Source organism: Geotrypetes seraphini, chromosome 2, assembly GCF_902459505.1.
Source record: "Geotrypetes seraphini chromosome 2, aGeoSer1.1, whole genome shotgun sequence".
In the NCBI taxonomy this organism is placed as follows: domain Eukaryota; kingdom Metazoa; phylum Chordata; class Amphibia; order Gymnophiona; family Dermophiidae; genus Geotrypetes; species Geotrypetes seraphini.
In genome coordinates this window covers 279,994,470-280,011,573 of record NC_047085.1, presented here as the reverse complement: position 1 = coordinate 280,011,573, position 17,104 = coordinate 279,994,470, and the positions used below count along the sequence as shown (strand labels likewise).

At 45.1% G+C, this 17,104-nt stretch overlaps 1 protein-coding gene across 3 annotated transcripts in view; it reads right to left on the bottom strand.

The window, feature by feature from the left end:
• The window catches only part of NSUN2 (NOP2/Sun RNA methyltransferase 2), a 922,747-nt gene that overhangs the window by 531,749 nt on the left and 373,894 nt on the right, over window positions 1-17,104 (bottom strand). For all 3 annotated transcript variants that reach the window (XM_033929740.1, XM_033929738.1, XM_033929739.1), the window contains exon 9: window positions 2,263-2,393. In XM_033929740.1, the coding sequence (XP_033785631.1) occupies window positions 2,263-2,393 (131 nt within the window). The remainder of the gene's footprint in view (window positions 1-2,262; window positions 2,394-17,104) is intronic.

Genomic DNA, 17,104 nt, shown 5'->3' with positions numbered 1-17,104 from the left:
GGGGGAAGGGAGATATGCCAGACCGCAGAAAGGAGAGATGCCAGATCACAGAAAGGAGAGGAGAGTAGAAGAGATATTAGACCTCGGGAAAAGGGAGGGAAGGAGAGAGAGATGCCAGACCATGGGAGAGGAGATTCCAGGCTATGGGAAGCAGAGGAGAACGATGCCAGACCATATTAGGGGGGAAGACAATTGCCTAGAAGACCATGGGATATGGATGAGATGGTACACAGGAATGGAGGGGAATGGGAAACAGAGGGAGGAGATGGTGCACAGCAATGGGTGCTGCAGAGAAGAGATAAGAAGAAATGCTTCTTATGGATAGATGGGAATAGAGGAGAAGAAAGAAGGAGGAGATAGTACACATGGACAGATGGGAAGGGAAGACATGGAAAAGTAGATAGATTTTGAGAAGAAAGCAGAAAAATGTAAGAAAATTGAATGTTAAAAGTTAATGCTAAAGATGGATGTATACTTCAGTCAAAAAAGATTTAGGGTGAAGAAGTAAAGATAACTCAAGAAGAAGACAGGCAGTGAAATCTTTGTATATAGTAATATCGGAACACTGCTCAAAAAAATTACCTAAATAAAGCTATACATATGTAAAGATCAGCTCAGAAACATGGAGGGGCTTTTTCAGAAGGTAAAACCCTCCTATTTTGCCACCTCACCACCCAATCATTGCTGAATCTCTCATACTTTAAAGCAATAAATAGTGCCAAATTCATACCAAATAAATATTAGAAAACAAAAAATTATGCTTAACAAAGCTTGGTTTCTACGTACACACGTTTCGTGCTCCTGCTTCAGGAAACCAAACAGCATTAGAATACAGCCACACTCAACTGAATGTACTGGGCGGCAGGGAATACTTTAAAACAGCTCAAATCTTCAATCAGACGCTCTCACAAGTTAAGAGACTATTTATTGCTTTAAAGTATGAAAGATTCAGCAATGATTGGGTAGTGAGGTGGCAAAATAGGGGGGTTTTACCTTCTGAAAAAGCCCCTCCATGTCTCTGAGTTTATCTTTACATATGTATAGCTTTATTTAGGTAATTTTTGGGGCAGTGTTCCGATATTACTATATACAAAGATGGATGTATGGCAGAAAGTGAACTAGAGAAAAACAGCAAATGGATAAGGTGGCCCTGGATACATAGTTAAGAGCACAGACAGAAGGAAGTGCAGCCAGAGACTGGGAAAAGATGGTTTGAAAAACAAAATTACCAAACAACAAAGGTAGGGGAAATGATTTTATTTTCAATTTAGTGATTGAATTATGTCAGTTTTAAGAATTTACATCTGCATGCAGAGTCTTGAATCTTAGGGTTTTGTTTGTATATATTAGTACTTTTAGTTTGTGGTCCCATATTTGCATAGGGGTTATCTGTGTTCTGGTAGGAATGAATGTTGAGAAGCATACAGTATGCTTTGTATAGTTTAATTTTGTGGTTAACCATTAAGATTATATTGTGTGTATATATGAAAAATGAATGAAAAAAATGGTATTACAATTAGTACAATTATGAGGCAGGGTCTGGGGCGGACGTCTGCCCCCCTCCACCCAACTAAAAAGCGTTCCGCTGCCTATGCCTACAATGACTATTTGAAAAAAGTTAGGATTAAGTATGGTAACATTTATGAGATGAAAATAACCAAGAGAATTGCTGGAATGGTGACTCAGAGTGAGGAAGGATCTATACTTCTACTAAGACTAAGTATCTTAATTAAAAAATTGGCCTGCGACATAGCCTGTGTTTTAGATTTTGGGCCCCTTAAGTGATTGAGTTTGACACCCCTGATCTATATCATGCTTGTCCTTAATCAGTTTTATACCTAAATACAAAATGGGAAGCACCTCAATACTACTTTCTCTTGTGCATAGTTTAGATAAGCATAAAAAGCTGGCAATCATGATTTTTAAAATAAGTTCTTAAAGTTCCTATATCAGAGGTTATTTAACTGCATCAGCATTGACTGGTTGATAAGTCCTTAAAATGGATCTCCTAGTTGTCAACTTGTGCTTAACAGTTTCAGCAACTAAGCTCTGACAATCTACAGTAGGCCTCACTAGTTCTCATTTCATACAACTAAACTTTAGTTTTTATTTTCAGCTGAAACTGAAAAAAGCTGTTTTGGTCAGCCTCTACAGAAAACTAGTGTAACATGGATCACCCCAGCACCAAACTTTGGGTGCCAGTTATTGAATTCTCTCTATCCTGTGAAGGGTAAATCGTTCTGTCAGGACAAACATTTTTACCTTCACTCTTCTCCAACAGTGATGCAATGACGGCTTCATCCTCTACAGGATTGAGGGAGCATGTCGAATAGACCATTCTGCCCCCTTCTGCTAGCTGCTCCACACCACGGGTAGCAATCCGCAGCTGTAACCTGGAGAAGCAATGAAAGGAGATTAGGTTCTTACCTTGATAATATCTTTTCCAGTAGACATTCTGCAAATGTCAATCACAGCTTTTCAGCTCCTCCTTCTCCCCGGTCTCTGCTGCCCCCTTCAATTCGTACCAAAGCTGGCAACAGCTCTACAGAAGAAGATAGGAGGAGGGGTATGGGGAAATTTCTTGACACAAAGTGTCTGATCTACTCAAGATGAATTTTAAAACAATCACTGAATGAATAGTAATATAGTGAAAACATAAAAAAAGAACTTCTTAGGAACAATGAATATAAGACAAATACAAGTTGAACAAGAACATACCAGCCTGAACCATTCCTCCCTTTTAGTTATATACACAGACTCTTCATAATCCCATAGTCTGACTGACAGGAAAATCTTTGCTGTGTAGCAGACCATTAAGCTGGAGTCAGAAAGCAAGTGCATCAGATAACTGCATACCATCCCTATTGACTGGAAAATAAATTATCAAGGTGCTGCTACTACTACTGTTTATTATTTCTATAGCATTACCAGATGCATACAGTGCTGTACATTAAACATGCAAGAAATAGTCCCTGTTCAAAAGAGATTAGAATTTAATTATGATAGACACAAAGGGTGAATCAATATATGATGCTCACAAAGGAAAATACAAAGGGATGAAGAGGTAGAGAGAGTAGAAGCTACAGAGGGAATGAAAAACCAGACAAGTTGGAAGGGTTAGGACCTAAACGCAGTTTTTTTTAAAAAAGGGTTTTGAGCCTGGATTTGAATACCGCCACAGATGGAGCCCGGCATACTGATTCAGATAAGATTGTTTCAGGCATATGGTGCAACAAAGCAGAAGGGGTGGAGTAGGGAGTTGGCAGTTGAAGAGAAGGGTACACACAAGAGAGACTTACCCGAAGAACGTAGTTCCTCTGGTGGAGTATAGGGGATGAGGAGAGAGATTGAAAAGCTGCAGAGTACACTTGTAGATCAGTAAGAGGAGTTTGAACTATATGCAGAAGTGGACAGAGAGCCAATGAAGCAACTAGAGAGGGGTAACATGAGCATAACAACACTACCGTAATCTCTTTTTCCAGCGCAATAGGGATAATATGCTGAACAATGGAGATGTACCTAAGCAGTCCCAAAGGTCTAGGGTGGGAGAGATGAGCCTGTATGAAGGACCCAAAAGCGGCATTCTCCTGTGCTGCTATGTCCACCCTGTAGAACTTGGTGAAAGTATAAAGGGAAGACAAGGTTGCTGGTCTACAAATCTCCTGAGAGAGAACTACTGCCCTTGCTTTTGCCCAAGAGGAGGCCATTCCTCTTGTTGAATGCGCCTTGAATGAGATAGGCAGCTATGTGCTGCACCTGACATATGTAGAAGAGATAATTCTACAAATCCATCTAGAAATGGTAGTTTTGGAAGTGGCTTTATCTCGTCTCGAGGACATAACTCAGAGAGGAGAGGAGACAGGATATTTCTCTGGGTAAGTATACATTATTTTGCTCTGAGCTTTGCTAATTTGGCAAATAAAAACTAAAAGGTTATTTTATAAAGATAGTTTTAGATCTTAAAAGAGCAAGTTTTACTTAGCTAGTTTCTATTGAGTAGAAGCCTGCTATAGTTTTCAAACAAGAACTTTCTGCTAGAGATAGTCTCTGGCAGGCAGGGTCTGGCTTAGTCTTCATTCCCTCCCTCCCGCCAACCCCAACCCCCACCCCCTACCTAATTTCCTATACTTATAGTCTTAATTTAAATAGTCAATTATCCTACTTAGGACAACAGGTGAACAAGTTCTTACATATTCTTATTACATTTCATTACTTACTAGGACTCAAACACTAAATAAAACATACAAATTATTTTAAGGCTCTCTATACCAATCCTTAATAGGATTTAATTAAGCAGCTCAATAATATGCAGACAGTAGTCCAGCAGCAAGAGGGGAGTTATCCAGTCTTTTGCACCAAGTGTCACATGTATGATTATCTCCCAGTTGACGAGAAATTATGTGTGTGTGCTCGCTGCAAATAAAGTGTGGCTCTCAGAGATAAGAGTCCATTCCCTTGAGGCTAACTTGGGAGCTGAGGGACACAGAGAGGTACATAGAGGACACCTACAGGGACATTGTAGAGAACTCCCACCTCCAGTCTGGCAGCCCCTGTCCTACCTTGGAGGAGGGAAGTCTTCTAAAAGGAGAACATCACCCTGGTAATACAGAAAATGATTCTGTAGCCAGTACCTGCCCACCAGGAGATGCAAATGCAATATTCTCTTGCATTGAGGATCTATCTTCAGAGGATTCGGCCCAGATTTGGGACAGCCATTATAGTGGAAGATTCAATCATTAGGCATGTAGATAGCTGGATAGATGTTGTGCATGAGGATCGCATGGTCACTTGCCTGCCTGGTGTGAAGGTGGTGGACCTCATGTGTTACTTAGATATTAGGTAGTGTTGGGAGGAGCTGGCTGTCTTGGTACATTTAGGTACTAATGACAGGAAAATATGGGAGGGAGGTTCTGGAAGCCAAATTTAGGCTTTTAGGTAGAAAACTGAAATCCAGAACTTCCAGGGTAGCATTTTCAGAAATGCTGCCCGATCAATGTGCAGATATTGAGACGATGGTGCAGGGATGAGGGATTTAGATTTGTTAGAACTAGGCTACCTTCTGGGAAAGGGGGAGCCTATTTCAAAAAGATGGACTCCACCTTAAATGGGAAAGAACCAGGTTGCTGAGTGCTATAATAGGCATCTCAGAGCCCTGGTGGAAGAAGAGTAATCAATGGAACACTGCCTGGGTACAAATTATATTGCAATGATAGAGTGGATCAAACTGGAGAGGGGGGATGGGTAGCACTATATGTTAAAGAGGGATTTAAATAAAAAAACAAACCAACCAAAAAACATTCTGCATGACACAGATAGTGTGGAATCCATATGGATAGAAATTCCATGTGTGAAGGGAAGGAATATATGGGTAAAGTTATACTATAGATTAGGAAAGCTGGTAAATTGGGCAACAGTTTAATAATGGGTGATTTATGCCTGCATGGTCCCTGGATTACACTGTGGAGTGTTGGCGATTCAGTGAGACCAGTAGAGCCTGAAAGTGCAGCTAAGTGACTGTTTCTTACTGTGGGTTGTTTATATGTGAACTGGGCATGGGACTATTGAAACGCTGGAACTGAACTGTGTTCTTGAAATTATCATAATTTCTCGTGCCTGTTTTTGGAATTTGGGCGTGTGTACGTTTTATCTATAGTAGTACCCCACAGCAGCTTATATTTTGCTGGACTCATAATTTTCGAGACAGCAGTTATTGAAATTCATGTGAAGAGGAGTTTTTTTTGTTTTTTTTTAACCAATGAAGCTCAACTGAGGTTTTTCTCCACTTCATTTTCCAAGTTTCCAAGTTTATTAAGTATTTGATTAATCGCTATTCTAAATTCTAAGCGATGTACAAAATATTAAAATATTAAATTACAGTAATCGAAGGGAAACAAACTATATAAATGTGACTGACGCGACAAATGAGATACAGAAGGAATGGGATGGGAAGGAAATACAAATTTAAAAATAGTAAAGAAGACATGTAAGGAAAAAAAACAATAGGGAAGAGGAGAGCAGTGCACATCATAGAGTTTAAAAGCAGGGTACAATTGAAGCGCCTGATCTAATCCAAATTTCAGGTTTGTAGACCAAATTTAATTTTATTAGTTGTCGAATGCATCTTTAAAAAGAAAGCATTTTAGCTTGCTCTTGAATCTATCCAAATTAAGTTCTTCTCGCACATGAATTGGAAGTAAGTTCCACATTTGGGGAGCAGTAACTGAAAAAATATATTGTCGCCGTGTGTTTATAGTTTTAAGAGAAGGAACAGTCAAGAGATGTTGGTCAATAGATCTGAGTAATCTAGAGGAAGTATAGGGAATCAATAATCTATGAATGAAAGCAGGTGTTTTATAAAGAAGGGATTTGAAAGTCAGTAAACTTAATTTGTACGATATTCGGTGAACAACCAGATGCCAATGCGCTTCCTTGAGTAGAGGAGTCACATGATCAAATTTTTTAGCATTCATTATGAGTTTAATTGAAGCATTCTGAACAATTCTGGACGTAGCAGGGGCACTTTTTTTTCCTGTGGTCTGTAGGATTTGAAGGGAGCTCCCAGTGTGCTTCATAGGCCATGTTCCTATTGGTTGTATGATTTCAACTACCCCAACATTGACTGGATAAATGTTACATCAAGAAGTGCTAGGGAGGTAAAATTCCAAGATGTCATAAACGACTACTTCTTGGTCCAGGAACTGACAAGAGGGGGAGCTATTTTTGATTTGGTCCTTAGTGGAATGCAGGACATTGTACGAGAGGTAACTGCTGGGTCTGCTGGGAAACAGTGAACATAACATGATCAAATTTGAGCTGATAACTGGAGTGATGTCGCTAAAGACGTTTACTGTAACGGCATCCAATTTTCACAAGGGTGAAACGATAAAATGAGGAAATTGTTAAAAAGCAGCTAAAAGGGTTGTGGCAAAGGTCAGAAGTATAAACCAGGTGTGGATGTTGTTTAAAAATACCATTGTGGAAGCCCAGACCAGATATATTCCATGTAATAAAAAAAGTGGAAAGAAGGAGAAATTAGGTTCTTACCTGCTAATTTACTTTCTTTTAGCTTCTCCAGACCGGTATAGGTTAATCTTACAAGCGGGTATATATCTCATCATGACCAGCAGGTGAAGACTGAAACAAAGCTGTGGAATAGTACATAAGAGGTACCTTCCCTTATTCCTATCAGTCTGCCGAATAGCCAAGCAGAACTTGAAACAGAGATAAACAATACTCCAAACAGGAGTAATAACTAACTTACCCAAATGCTGTTGGAAAATGCAGAGGAGAGATCCCAGGAAGAAAAGGTCACCATAGCTCACCAGCTAAGCCAGCCGAGCCACAGCCGCTGTTCTTAAATTCTCCCCGGCCCTAGAAAAATACTAGAACATAGAAACATAGAAATAGACGGCAGATAAGGGCCATGGCCCATCTAGTTTGCCCACCCCAATGACCCTCCCCTACCTTTCTCTGTGAATAGATCCCACGTGTCTATCCCATTTGGCCTTAAAATCAGGCACGTTGCTGGCATCAATAACCTGAAGTGGAAGACTATTCCAGCGATCAACCACCCTTTCAGTGAAAAAGAATTTCCTGGTGTCCCTGTGCAGTTTCCCGCCCCTGGTTTTCCACGGATGCCCCCTTATTGCTGCGGGACCCTTGAAAAAGAAGATATCTTCTTCCACCTCGATGCGGCCCGTGAGATACTTGAATGTCTCGATCATGTCACCCCTCTCTGAGTCCCGAGACCATCCGGGTGGCAATTCTCTGGACCGACTCCAGTCTCAGCACATCCTTACGGTAATGCGGCCTCCAGAATTGCACACAGTATTCCAGGTGGAGCCTCACCATGGATCTATACAATGGCATAATGACTTCAGGCTTACGGCTGACGAAACTCCTGCGTATGCAACCTATGATTTGCCTTGCCTTGGATGAAGCTTGCTCCACTTGATTGGCAGTCTTCATGTTCTCACTGACGATCACCCCTACGTCTCGTTCTGCTTCAGTTCTTGTTTGGATCTCGCCATTAAGGGTGTAAGTCTTGCATGGATTTTGGCTGCCCAGGTGCATGACTTTGCATTTTTTGGCATTGAAGCTGAGTTGCCAGGACCTAGACCAGCGCTCCAGTAGGAGTAGGTCGTGCATCATGTTGTCGGACATTAAATTTATGTCTGTTGTGCTTTTGCCCACTACATTGCTTAGTTTGGCGTCATCGACGAATAATGTTATTTTACCTCGCAGCCCTTCTGCCAAGTCTCTTATAAAGATGTTGAATAGGATCGGGCCCAGGACCGAGCCCTGCGGCACTCCACTGATTACCTCCGTCATTTCGGAGGGGGTGCCGTTCACCACTACCCTCTGAAGCCTACCTCCAAGCCAGTTCCCAACCCATTTCGTCAATGTGTCGCCCAATCCTATAGAACTCATCTTACTCAGCAACCTGCGGTGTGGTACGCTATCGAATGCTTTACTGAAGTCCAGGTATACGATGTCCAGGGACTCCCCAACATCCAGCTTCTTCGTCACCCAGTCAAAGAAGCTGATCAGGTTGGATTGGCAGGATCTTCCCTTAGTAAATCCATGTTGACGGGGATCCCGTAGATTTTCCTCGTTCAGGATCATATCCAATTGGCGTTTGATTAGAGTTTCCATTAGTTTGCACACTATTGATGTGAGAGAAAAAACAAAGTGCACGTGTAACAGCCACAAGAACAACATGACAATAGACAGGGTGGGGACCTATACCGGTCTGGAGAAGCTAAAAGAAAGTAGATTAGCAGGTAAGAACCTAATTTCTCCTTCTTTAGCACTCTCCAGACTGGTATAGGTTAATCTTACAAGCGGGACGTACCAAAGCAGTCTCTATCATGGATGGGACCCCCGAAAGGCCGACACCAGAACACGCTCACCGAACACCACGTCCTGACGAGCCTGAACGTCCATACGGTAGTGTCTGACAAAGAAATACAAGGAAAACCAAACAGCCTTACAAATGTCTACCAGAGGCACTAGCAAAGACTCAGCCCAAGACGCTGCCTGACCCCGAATGGAATGAGCCTTGAGAAAGTCCAGAACAGGCTTTTTCTGAAGATATGCGGGATGCAATAGCCTCTGTGATCCAACGTGCAATGGTAGCCTTTGAAGCGCCATCCCCCTTACGAGGGCCCGCAAGAAGGACAAAGAGATGATCTGATATCCTGAACTCCTGGGTCCTCTGCACATAAGTGCGAATAACACGACAGACATCTAGCTTGCGCAACGTCTTCTGCTCAGGTGATCCCTCCTGACTACCCAACACCGGGAGGACCACTGCCTGATGGACAAAAAAGTAAGGAGCAGGCATCAACACTCCCCGCTCCCTAGAAACATCAAGAAGGGAGGCCTACAAGAGAGAGCCTGCAGCTCCGAAACATGCCTAGCATAAGTAATAGCCACCAAGTAGACCGCCTTAAGAGTAAGGTCCCTCAACAAGCAGGTGCCCAAAGGCTCAAAAGGAGGGTGCACTAGCCCAAACAAGACAAGATTCAAATTCCAAGAGGGAACCGAAGGCCGCATGGGAGGCTTGAGCAAGTTGGCAGCCCGCAAGAAGCAAATGATATCAGGAATGGCAATCAGCAGCTGACCTCGTAACAACCCAAGAAAGGCTGACAAGGCCATCTGAACCCGGGAGAAGACCAAGCCAGGCCCCTGTCCAGACCATCCTGCAAGAATTCTAAGATGATAGGCAGGGAAGCACAAAAAGAGACCACTCCATGCACCCCACATCAATCCTCAAAGATACGCCAAACCCACACATAAGCCCAAGATGTGGAAAGTCTCCGGGACCCAAAGAAGGTGGAGATCACTTTATCTGAATACCCCTTCTTACCTAGGCGTCTCCCTTTCAAGAGCCAAGCCATGAGACAAAAGGGACCCGGATCGAACATGGGAATGGGGCTCTGACTCAGCCGATCGGGTAAAAGAAGCAGAGGATCCGACACCAGAAGCCACACCAGATCCACATACCAACCGGAGCCCCCAGAACCACAAAGCTCGGGTGACGAACAATGTGGAGAAGAACTCTACACACTAATGGCCACGGAGGGAACACATACATCAGCCCCTTCGTTGGCCATGGTTGAACCAGAGCATCTAGGCCCTCGGCCTGACCGTTTCTGCGACTACTGAAGAAGCGGGGTGTTTTGGCGTTGACACTCGTGGCCATCAGGGGCTATTCCCAAAACTGCACTATGAACTGAAAGGTCACATGGCTTAGACACCACTCTCCGGGATCTAGAACGGGACGACTAAGGAAGGCCGCCTGAACATTCTCCACTCCAACTATGTGGGAGGCCAAGATGTCCTGAAGGAGGGACTCTGCCCAGACCATGAGCAGAGCCACCTCCTGCGCTACCCGAGTGCTCTCTGTGCCCCCCTGATGAGTGACATAGGCCATTTACGTGGCATTGTCCGACATAACTCTGACTGACTTGCCCGACAAGGAGTGGAAGGCTAACAACGCCAGACGGATGGCTCTGGTCTCCAGCAAATTGATCGACCAGGACGCCTCCTCTGTGGACCAGGTGCCCAGAGCCAAGTGACCTAGACACTGAGCTCCCCAACTGAGGAGACTGGCATCAGTGAGAAGCACCGTCCACTGTGGGCAATCCAGACATGTCCCTTGAACCAGATGAGAGGGCTGGAGCCACCAACGAAGACTGCAGCGCGCCAAGCCTCTCAGAGGAACAGGAAGATCCAAATTGTGCCTCTGGTGTGACCACCTCCGACGCAGAACATACTGAAGAGGACAAATGTGGGTCCACGCCCTCCTTACTACATTTAGGGATGCAATCGACCCCCAAGACTTGGAGGAAATCATGCGCCCAAAGACACCGGGACGCCATAAGCAGGCAAATCTGAGATTGCAATTTGCTTACCCGGGCCTCTGGAAGGAAGACCTTCCCCAATGAGGTGTCGAATAGAATCCCAAGGTACTCCAGATGCTGAGATGGGACCAACTGACTCTTGGAAAGGTTGACCACCCATCCCAGCGACTGCAATAACTCCACCACCCAAGCTGTAACCCAGGTGCTCTCCTGCAATGACTTCACCCGAATCAACCAGTTGTCCAGGTAAGGATGCATCAGAATGTCCTCTGTCCTCAAGGCCGCCGTGACGACCACCATAACCTTGGTGAAAAACCGGGGAGTTTCAAGTTTATTCATATTATTTGATTGAACGCTTTTCCAAATTACAAAGCGTTGTACAAAAGATAAAAATATGATTTTAGAGAAATCACTTATACATAATACAATGATCAGACCTACATGGGTAATTGCTTTTTAAAACCACGGGAAACAATAGGAAAGAGGGGAGGAAATACAATTTTTGAAGAAAAAGTACATATAAGGGAAGTACATTAGGAGGGTAGGAAGAAGAGGATTGCTGGCAGAAGTGGGGTCGAATAAGAGAACTATTAGAAATCTTGTTTTGGAGATGGCAGAAATCGTAAAGTATTACCTCTTGAATGAACTTTATATTTTCAGTTAAAGGCTTCTTTAAAAAGAAGGCACTTTAAGCTACTCTTAAATTTCTGCAAATCTTGTTCGAGTCTTATATATAAAGGAAGAGAATTCCAAGTCATTGGAGCTGTTACAGAAAAGATAGACAACAACAACACACTCCTAATTTGCCAAACAAATCCTAAACTAGAAAAAACAAGGAAGGCAACCAAGTCACATCAAGGTCTGTGAGGGGGAAGCTCAAAGTGCCTAACTTGGCTCACAACTTGCAAACCAAATATAGTGTAATATGTCAAAGAACATGTCACATTATATGATGTTATAGGGCGCTCTCAGTGTGAACCCTCAGTGATAGGAGCACAGCTCCGACACTTCACTTCTGGGCCAAGGCCATAAGCCTCCACCCACACACCATCATCGAGCGCCCTGTGTGTGCAGAAATCAAACCAATCAACAATCAAAGTGAGTAAATGAAACTCAACACAAGCAACCTGAGCGACCCCCACACAAACCCTGCCAGCCAAACCCCCTCAAAAAACTCACACAAAATCACAAACAAAGTCAAAAACCATACCAAAAAGTGAAAAACATGTCCAAAAGAAACAATACTTATCCAAAACTGTCACACAAACGGAAAAACCGCGCCAGGAGGAGAGGTTCAACCGCGCTGGTTTCGGGAGGAGCCCTTCTTCAGGAACCTGGCCTCCAACAGAACACAAGCAGAGAGGAAGGCTGGAGGGAGGGGTGCCCGGGAGGGAGAGCACACCGGCTAAAACAGATCCACAGGTGACATCATACACGAACCAACCAATCATACAGTGCCAGCACTCAACACAATCAGCACCACAGAAAAGAGAAGGAGAAGAGGGAGGGAAAAGGGGAGGGAAAAAGAAACACCCACCAATAGGAGCACCGCAATCAAAAAGAGTCCCCCCCCCTATCACAGAGGGTTCACACTGAGAGCGCCCTATAACATCATATAATGTGACATGTTCTTTGACATATTACACTATATTTGGTTTGCAAGTTGTGAGCCAAGTTAGGCACTTTGAGCTTCCCCCTCACAGACCTTGATGTGACTTGGTTGCCTTCCTTGTTTTTACAGAAAAGATAGAAGCACGGCGTGTTCCGATAATTTTCAAGGAAGGAACGTTAAGGGTAAACTGTGAAGATGATCTAAGAACTCTCGATGAGTTATGTGGAATCAGAAGCCTATCTATAAATGCCGGTGTGTTGGTCTGTATTGTCTTGAAGACTAGAAGAGCTATTTTATATGTAATCCTATATGTTATTGGCAACCAGTGTTCCCGCTAAGCTGCGCTGGCGTGCGCTGGCGCACAAAATATTACATCGCAGCGCACAAGTTTCACGTCACAGCGCACACTCGAGCGGAGGTGAGAGGAAGCGGCGGCGGTCTGCCCTGATCGCCTAAGATGCAGCAGCGGCGGCTCCTTTCATGATCCCCGTAAATTACGGGGATGCCGCCGCTGCTGCATCTTAGGCGATCAGGGCAGACCGCCGCCGCTTCCTCTCACCTCCGCTCGAGTGTGCGCTGTGACGTGAAACTTGTGCGCTGCGATGTAATATTTTGTGCGCCAGCGCACGCCAGCGCAGCTTAGCGGGAACACTGTTGGCAACCAGTGAGCTTTTTGCAGTAAAGGTGTGACATGGGAGCAGTGGCTAGGACAAAAGGAAGCGCACAGAACTGATAGCACTGACCCAAGATCGCAAAGCGAAGGAAGCGCTGATGCGAGGCCCGAATTAGAACATGCAATTAGGCCTCCGCCAACTTGAGAGAAGTCTGGAACTCCCAGAATGGCAGACCACAGTGTTTCCATGCAAAAGAGGAAATATGGAGAGCCCTGTTGATCCCTATTAAATCTAAGATGGGCCAAAAGGTCCCCTTCTTCTTGGGCACCACAAAGTAAATGGAGTACCTGTCAGTGCTGCACTCCTGAAGGGGTACAGGAACAACTGCTTGGAGATCAAGTGAGCAAGCGTTGAAGGATCTGGCTAAAGGCCTGCGTCTTCCATGCCGCCTGATATGGAGAGGCTAGAAAATGATTTGGCAGAGAGTGGGCAAATTCTAGAGCATAATTGTACCGCACCACCGCCAGGACCCACTGATTGAATGTGATTTTGACCCACCTGAGGAAAAACTCACACAGCCGGGCACCCAAAGGAACCATAGGGGGCACCAGCAAAGAGTCATTGGGCAGGATGGGCAGCAGGGGAACCAGCGGATGGATTCCCTGCCCCTCCGACTGGTCCCCCCAAAGGATTGCATGCTCCAATGAAAACAACTCCAGGAAAACCCAGAAGTCTGGAAAGTAGCAGCCACACATCCAGGGCAGTATTTGTGGAACTCCCGCAGACGCCCGAAGGCAGTGCTATCCTGAGACACCGGGCGGGCACAGTCCTCAGGCAGGCGGGGCAATTTAGAGTCCGTCAGAGTCTAAACCCTCTCCAAATAAAAAAGACCCCTGAAAAGTAAATTTAGTAAACTTAGTTTGGGACACGGAAACCGCCGACCAAGCACGAAACCACAAGGAACGTCGCGCGGCCACTCCAAACCCATAGACTTTGCAGATGTCCACAACAAGTCAGAGAGAGCATCTGAGAGGAACGAGGCAGCCATCTCAACTTTGCCACCACCTGATCAACCGAGGACCAGACATCAGACTCACGATCCAGGACACGCTTGGCCCACTGAACACAGCGCGAGCCACCAGCCCCCCATGAATAGCCGCCTAGACCCCCAAGGCAGAGACATCAAAATTCTGTTCAAAAATGGTCTCCAACTTACGCTCCTCAGAGCCACGTAAGGCAGAACCGCCCTCAACAGACACGTATGCCGCTTAGCAATCACTGAAATCACCGCATCCACCATTGGCGACTTTAAAGTAGCCCTATCCCCCTCCAGGATGCGATACAAACGAGCCATGGCGGGCGCCAAACAAAATAGCGCCTCCAACGTATTCCACTGCGCCAGTACGAGATCCCGAATATCCTGATGCATAGGAAAAGAGCAGGAAACAGCGCAGATCCCTCTAAGAAGGTCCCCCCACTCATGGGGTCTTGTGGCGCTTCTTCATAACGCAGCACCGAGGAGACCTGCTGAATCAGGTCTGGTAGCTCATCCCTCTGAAAAAAGGTGTACCACAGATGCCTCTGCGCCGGAAGGTGGGAAACCTGACGCTGTGCTGCCAGCAGCCATACCCTCGAGAGGATCATGGAATGCCTCAAAAAGGTCCCGGTCCTCATCCAGGCCAACACACTCCTCTGACCACCAATCCACAACCCAAGCCACCCGCGGGCGCTTGGACGAGGGAGAAGGGACGCCAAAGGAGAAGAGGGAAGTAAAGCCAAAGGGGGTACGGAGGGAACCCCTCCCCCGAAACCCCCTGGGCACACATGGGACCCTTAGCCGCCTGAAAAGAGGCTCTGAACAAAGTAAAAATTAAATCAGAGGAAAAATCCCCCGGGGATCCTAAGGGACTCCCTGCCACTGCAGGGAACCCAGCTGAAACCTATCCCTATTTTTCCAATACAGGGGGAAGGTCACCTGAGGTTGCAGACAAAATGGAGGGGCCTATATATGAAAATGACAAAGTTCCCGCCAAAAATAATGCCTCCAGGGCCTGTAGCAGCTGGGAAGCCTGAACTGTCCCAGTCGCTAAAACGGGCAAGCTGGCATCAACTGTTAAAAATCAGCTGAGAGGGAGTCCCAAGCCGGCGGTAAGGGAATCCTTTTTACCCCTATCGTTGGCGGCTGAGGAAATCCCTCCATGGGCTGTGGGGAAGACAAGGCTGCCCTACTGCTCCCTGCAGACTCGCGAGGCACTAGCAGCAGGAAGCTCTGGACACCTGCAACCGCTGCAGATGGAGCTCCACCACTGCTCCGGCCTGAACCGCCGAGTTCAGGCCGGCCGCAAATGCCTCACGTCTGGACTAAATTGTGCACCACTTCTCCTGAGAAATGCTCAATTGGTCCATACGTGACCTAGCTAGAAGAAAAATGCTGGTTAATTAAAAAATAAAGTAAATTACAGCATATTTAAAGGGAAAGTAACCCTTCAGACCGGCACTACCTCAGGATTTTTTTTCACTCTACTGGCTCTCAAAGCAGTATACCTTGCTTGACTTAGGGGGCAAGGCTTACTGCTGAGGCACCTCTAAAAAAATGTTGGGGAAGTGGAAGAAATGGGGGGAGGGACCCAGCTCGAGACCCGCTGAGTTTGATACCCCCTAGATCGGACGGGCTCCCAAACAGGGCCCACCCAAGCTCAATCCGACACAAAAACGGGGACTAGGATCCTAAACAAATTCCAACAGCCCTACCAAGAGAGATGGGTAGGGTACAGCTTCTCACACCTGCTGAGACTGAAATAAGACTGATAAGAATAGGGGAAGGTACCTCTTATGTACTATTCCACAGTTTTGTTTCAGTCTCCACCTGCTGGTCATGATGAGATAGAATTAGAGCAACGTGGTTAAAAGGAGTACTGAAAGAGACTATTACAGCCAAGAAAACATCCTTTAAAGAATGGAAAAAGGATCCCAATGAAGAAAATAAGAACAAACACAAGCACTGGCAAGTTAGATGCAAAGCATTGATAAAGAAAGCTAAACAAGCATATGAAGAACTTACTGAAGAGGCAAAAACTAATAGTAACAATATTTTTTAGATACATCAAAAGCAGAAAACTTTGGGACTTTTGGATGATCAAGGAGTAAAAGGTGCGCTCAGGGAGGATAAGGCCACAGCGAAGAGACTGAATAAATTCTTTGCTTCGGTCTTTACGGAACAAGATATAAGAAATCTTCCTGAACCGGAAATGGTTTTCAAGGGTGATGAGGCAAGAATTGAATGAAATCTCGGTGAACCTGGAAGACGTACTAAGCCAAATCGATAAGTTAAAACAGTGATAAATCACCTGGACCATATGGTATACATCCCAGGGTACTGAAATGCTGATCTGTTAGTGATCTGTAACCTGTTGTTAAAATCGTCTGTAGTACCTGAAGATTGAAGGGGGCCAATATTATGACGATTTTTAAAAAAGGGTTCCAGGAGAGATGCGGGGAATTATAGACCGGTAAGCCTTACCTCAGTGCCGGGCAAAATAGTGGAAACAATTATAAAACATAAAATCATGGAACACGTAGACAAACATGATTTAATGAGACAGTCAGCATGGGTTCAGCCAAGGGAGGTCTTGCTTCACCAATTTGCTTGACTTCTTTGAAGGTATGAATAAGCACATGTGGATAAAGGCAAGCCAGTTGATGTAGTATATCTAGATTTCCAGAAAGCTTTTGACAAGTTCCTCTTGAGAGGCTCCTCAGAAAATTAAAGTCATGGGATAGAAGGTTGAGAATGACACAGGAACAATTTTTTTCCCGTCCCCGCAGGAACTCAATTTCCCCATCCCGTCCATGTGAGTTTTGTCTCTGTCCCTGTCCCATTCCTGTAAGCTCTACCTTAACTGCACAAGCCTCAAACACTTATGATATTAAAGTGTTTGAGGCTTGTGCAGATGGAGAAAACAGCTTGAAGGAATGGGGCAGGAATGGGATGGGAAAATGAGATCCTATGG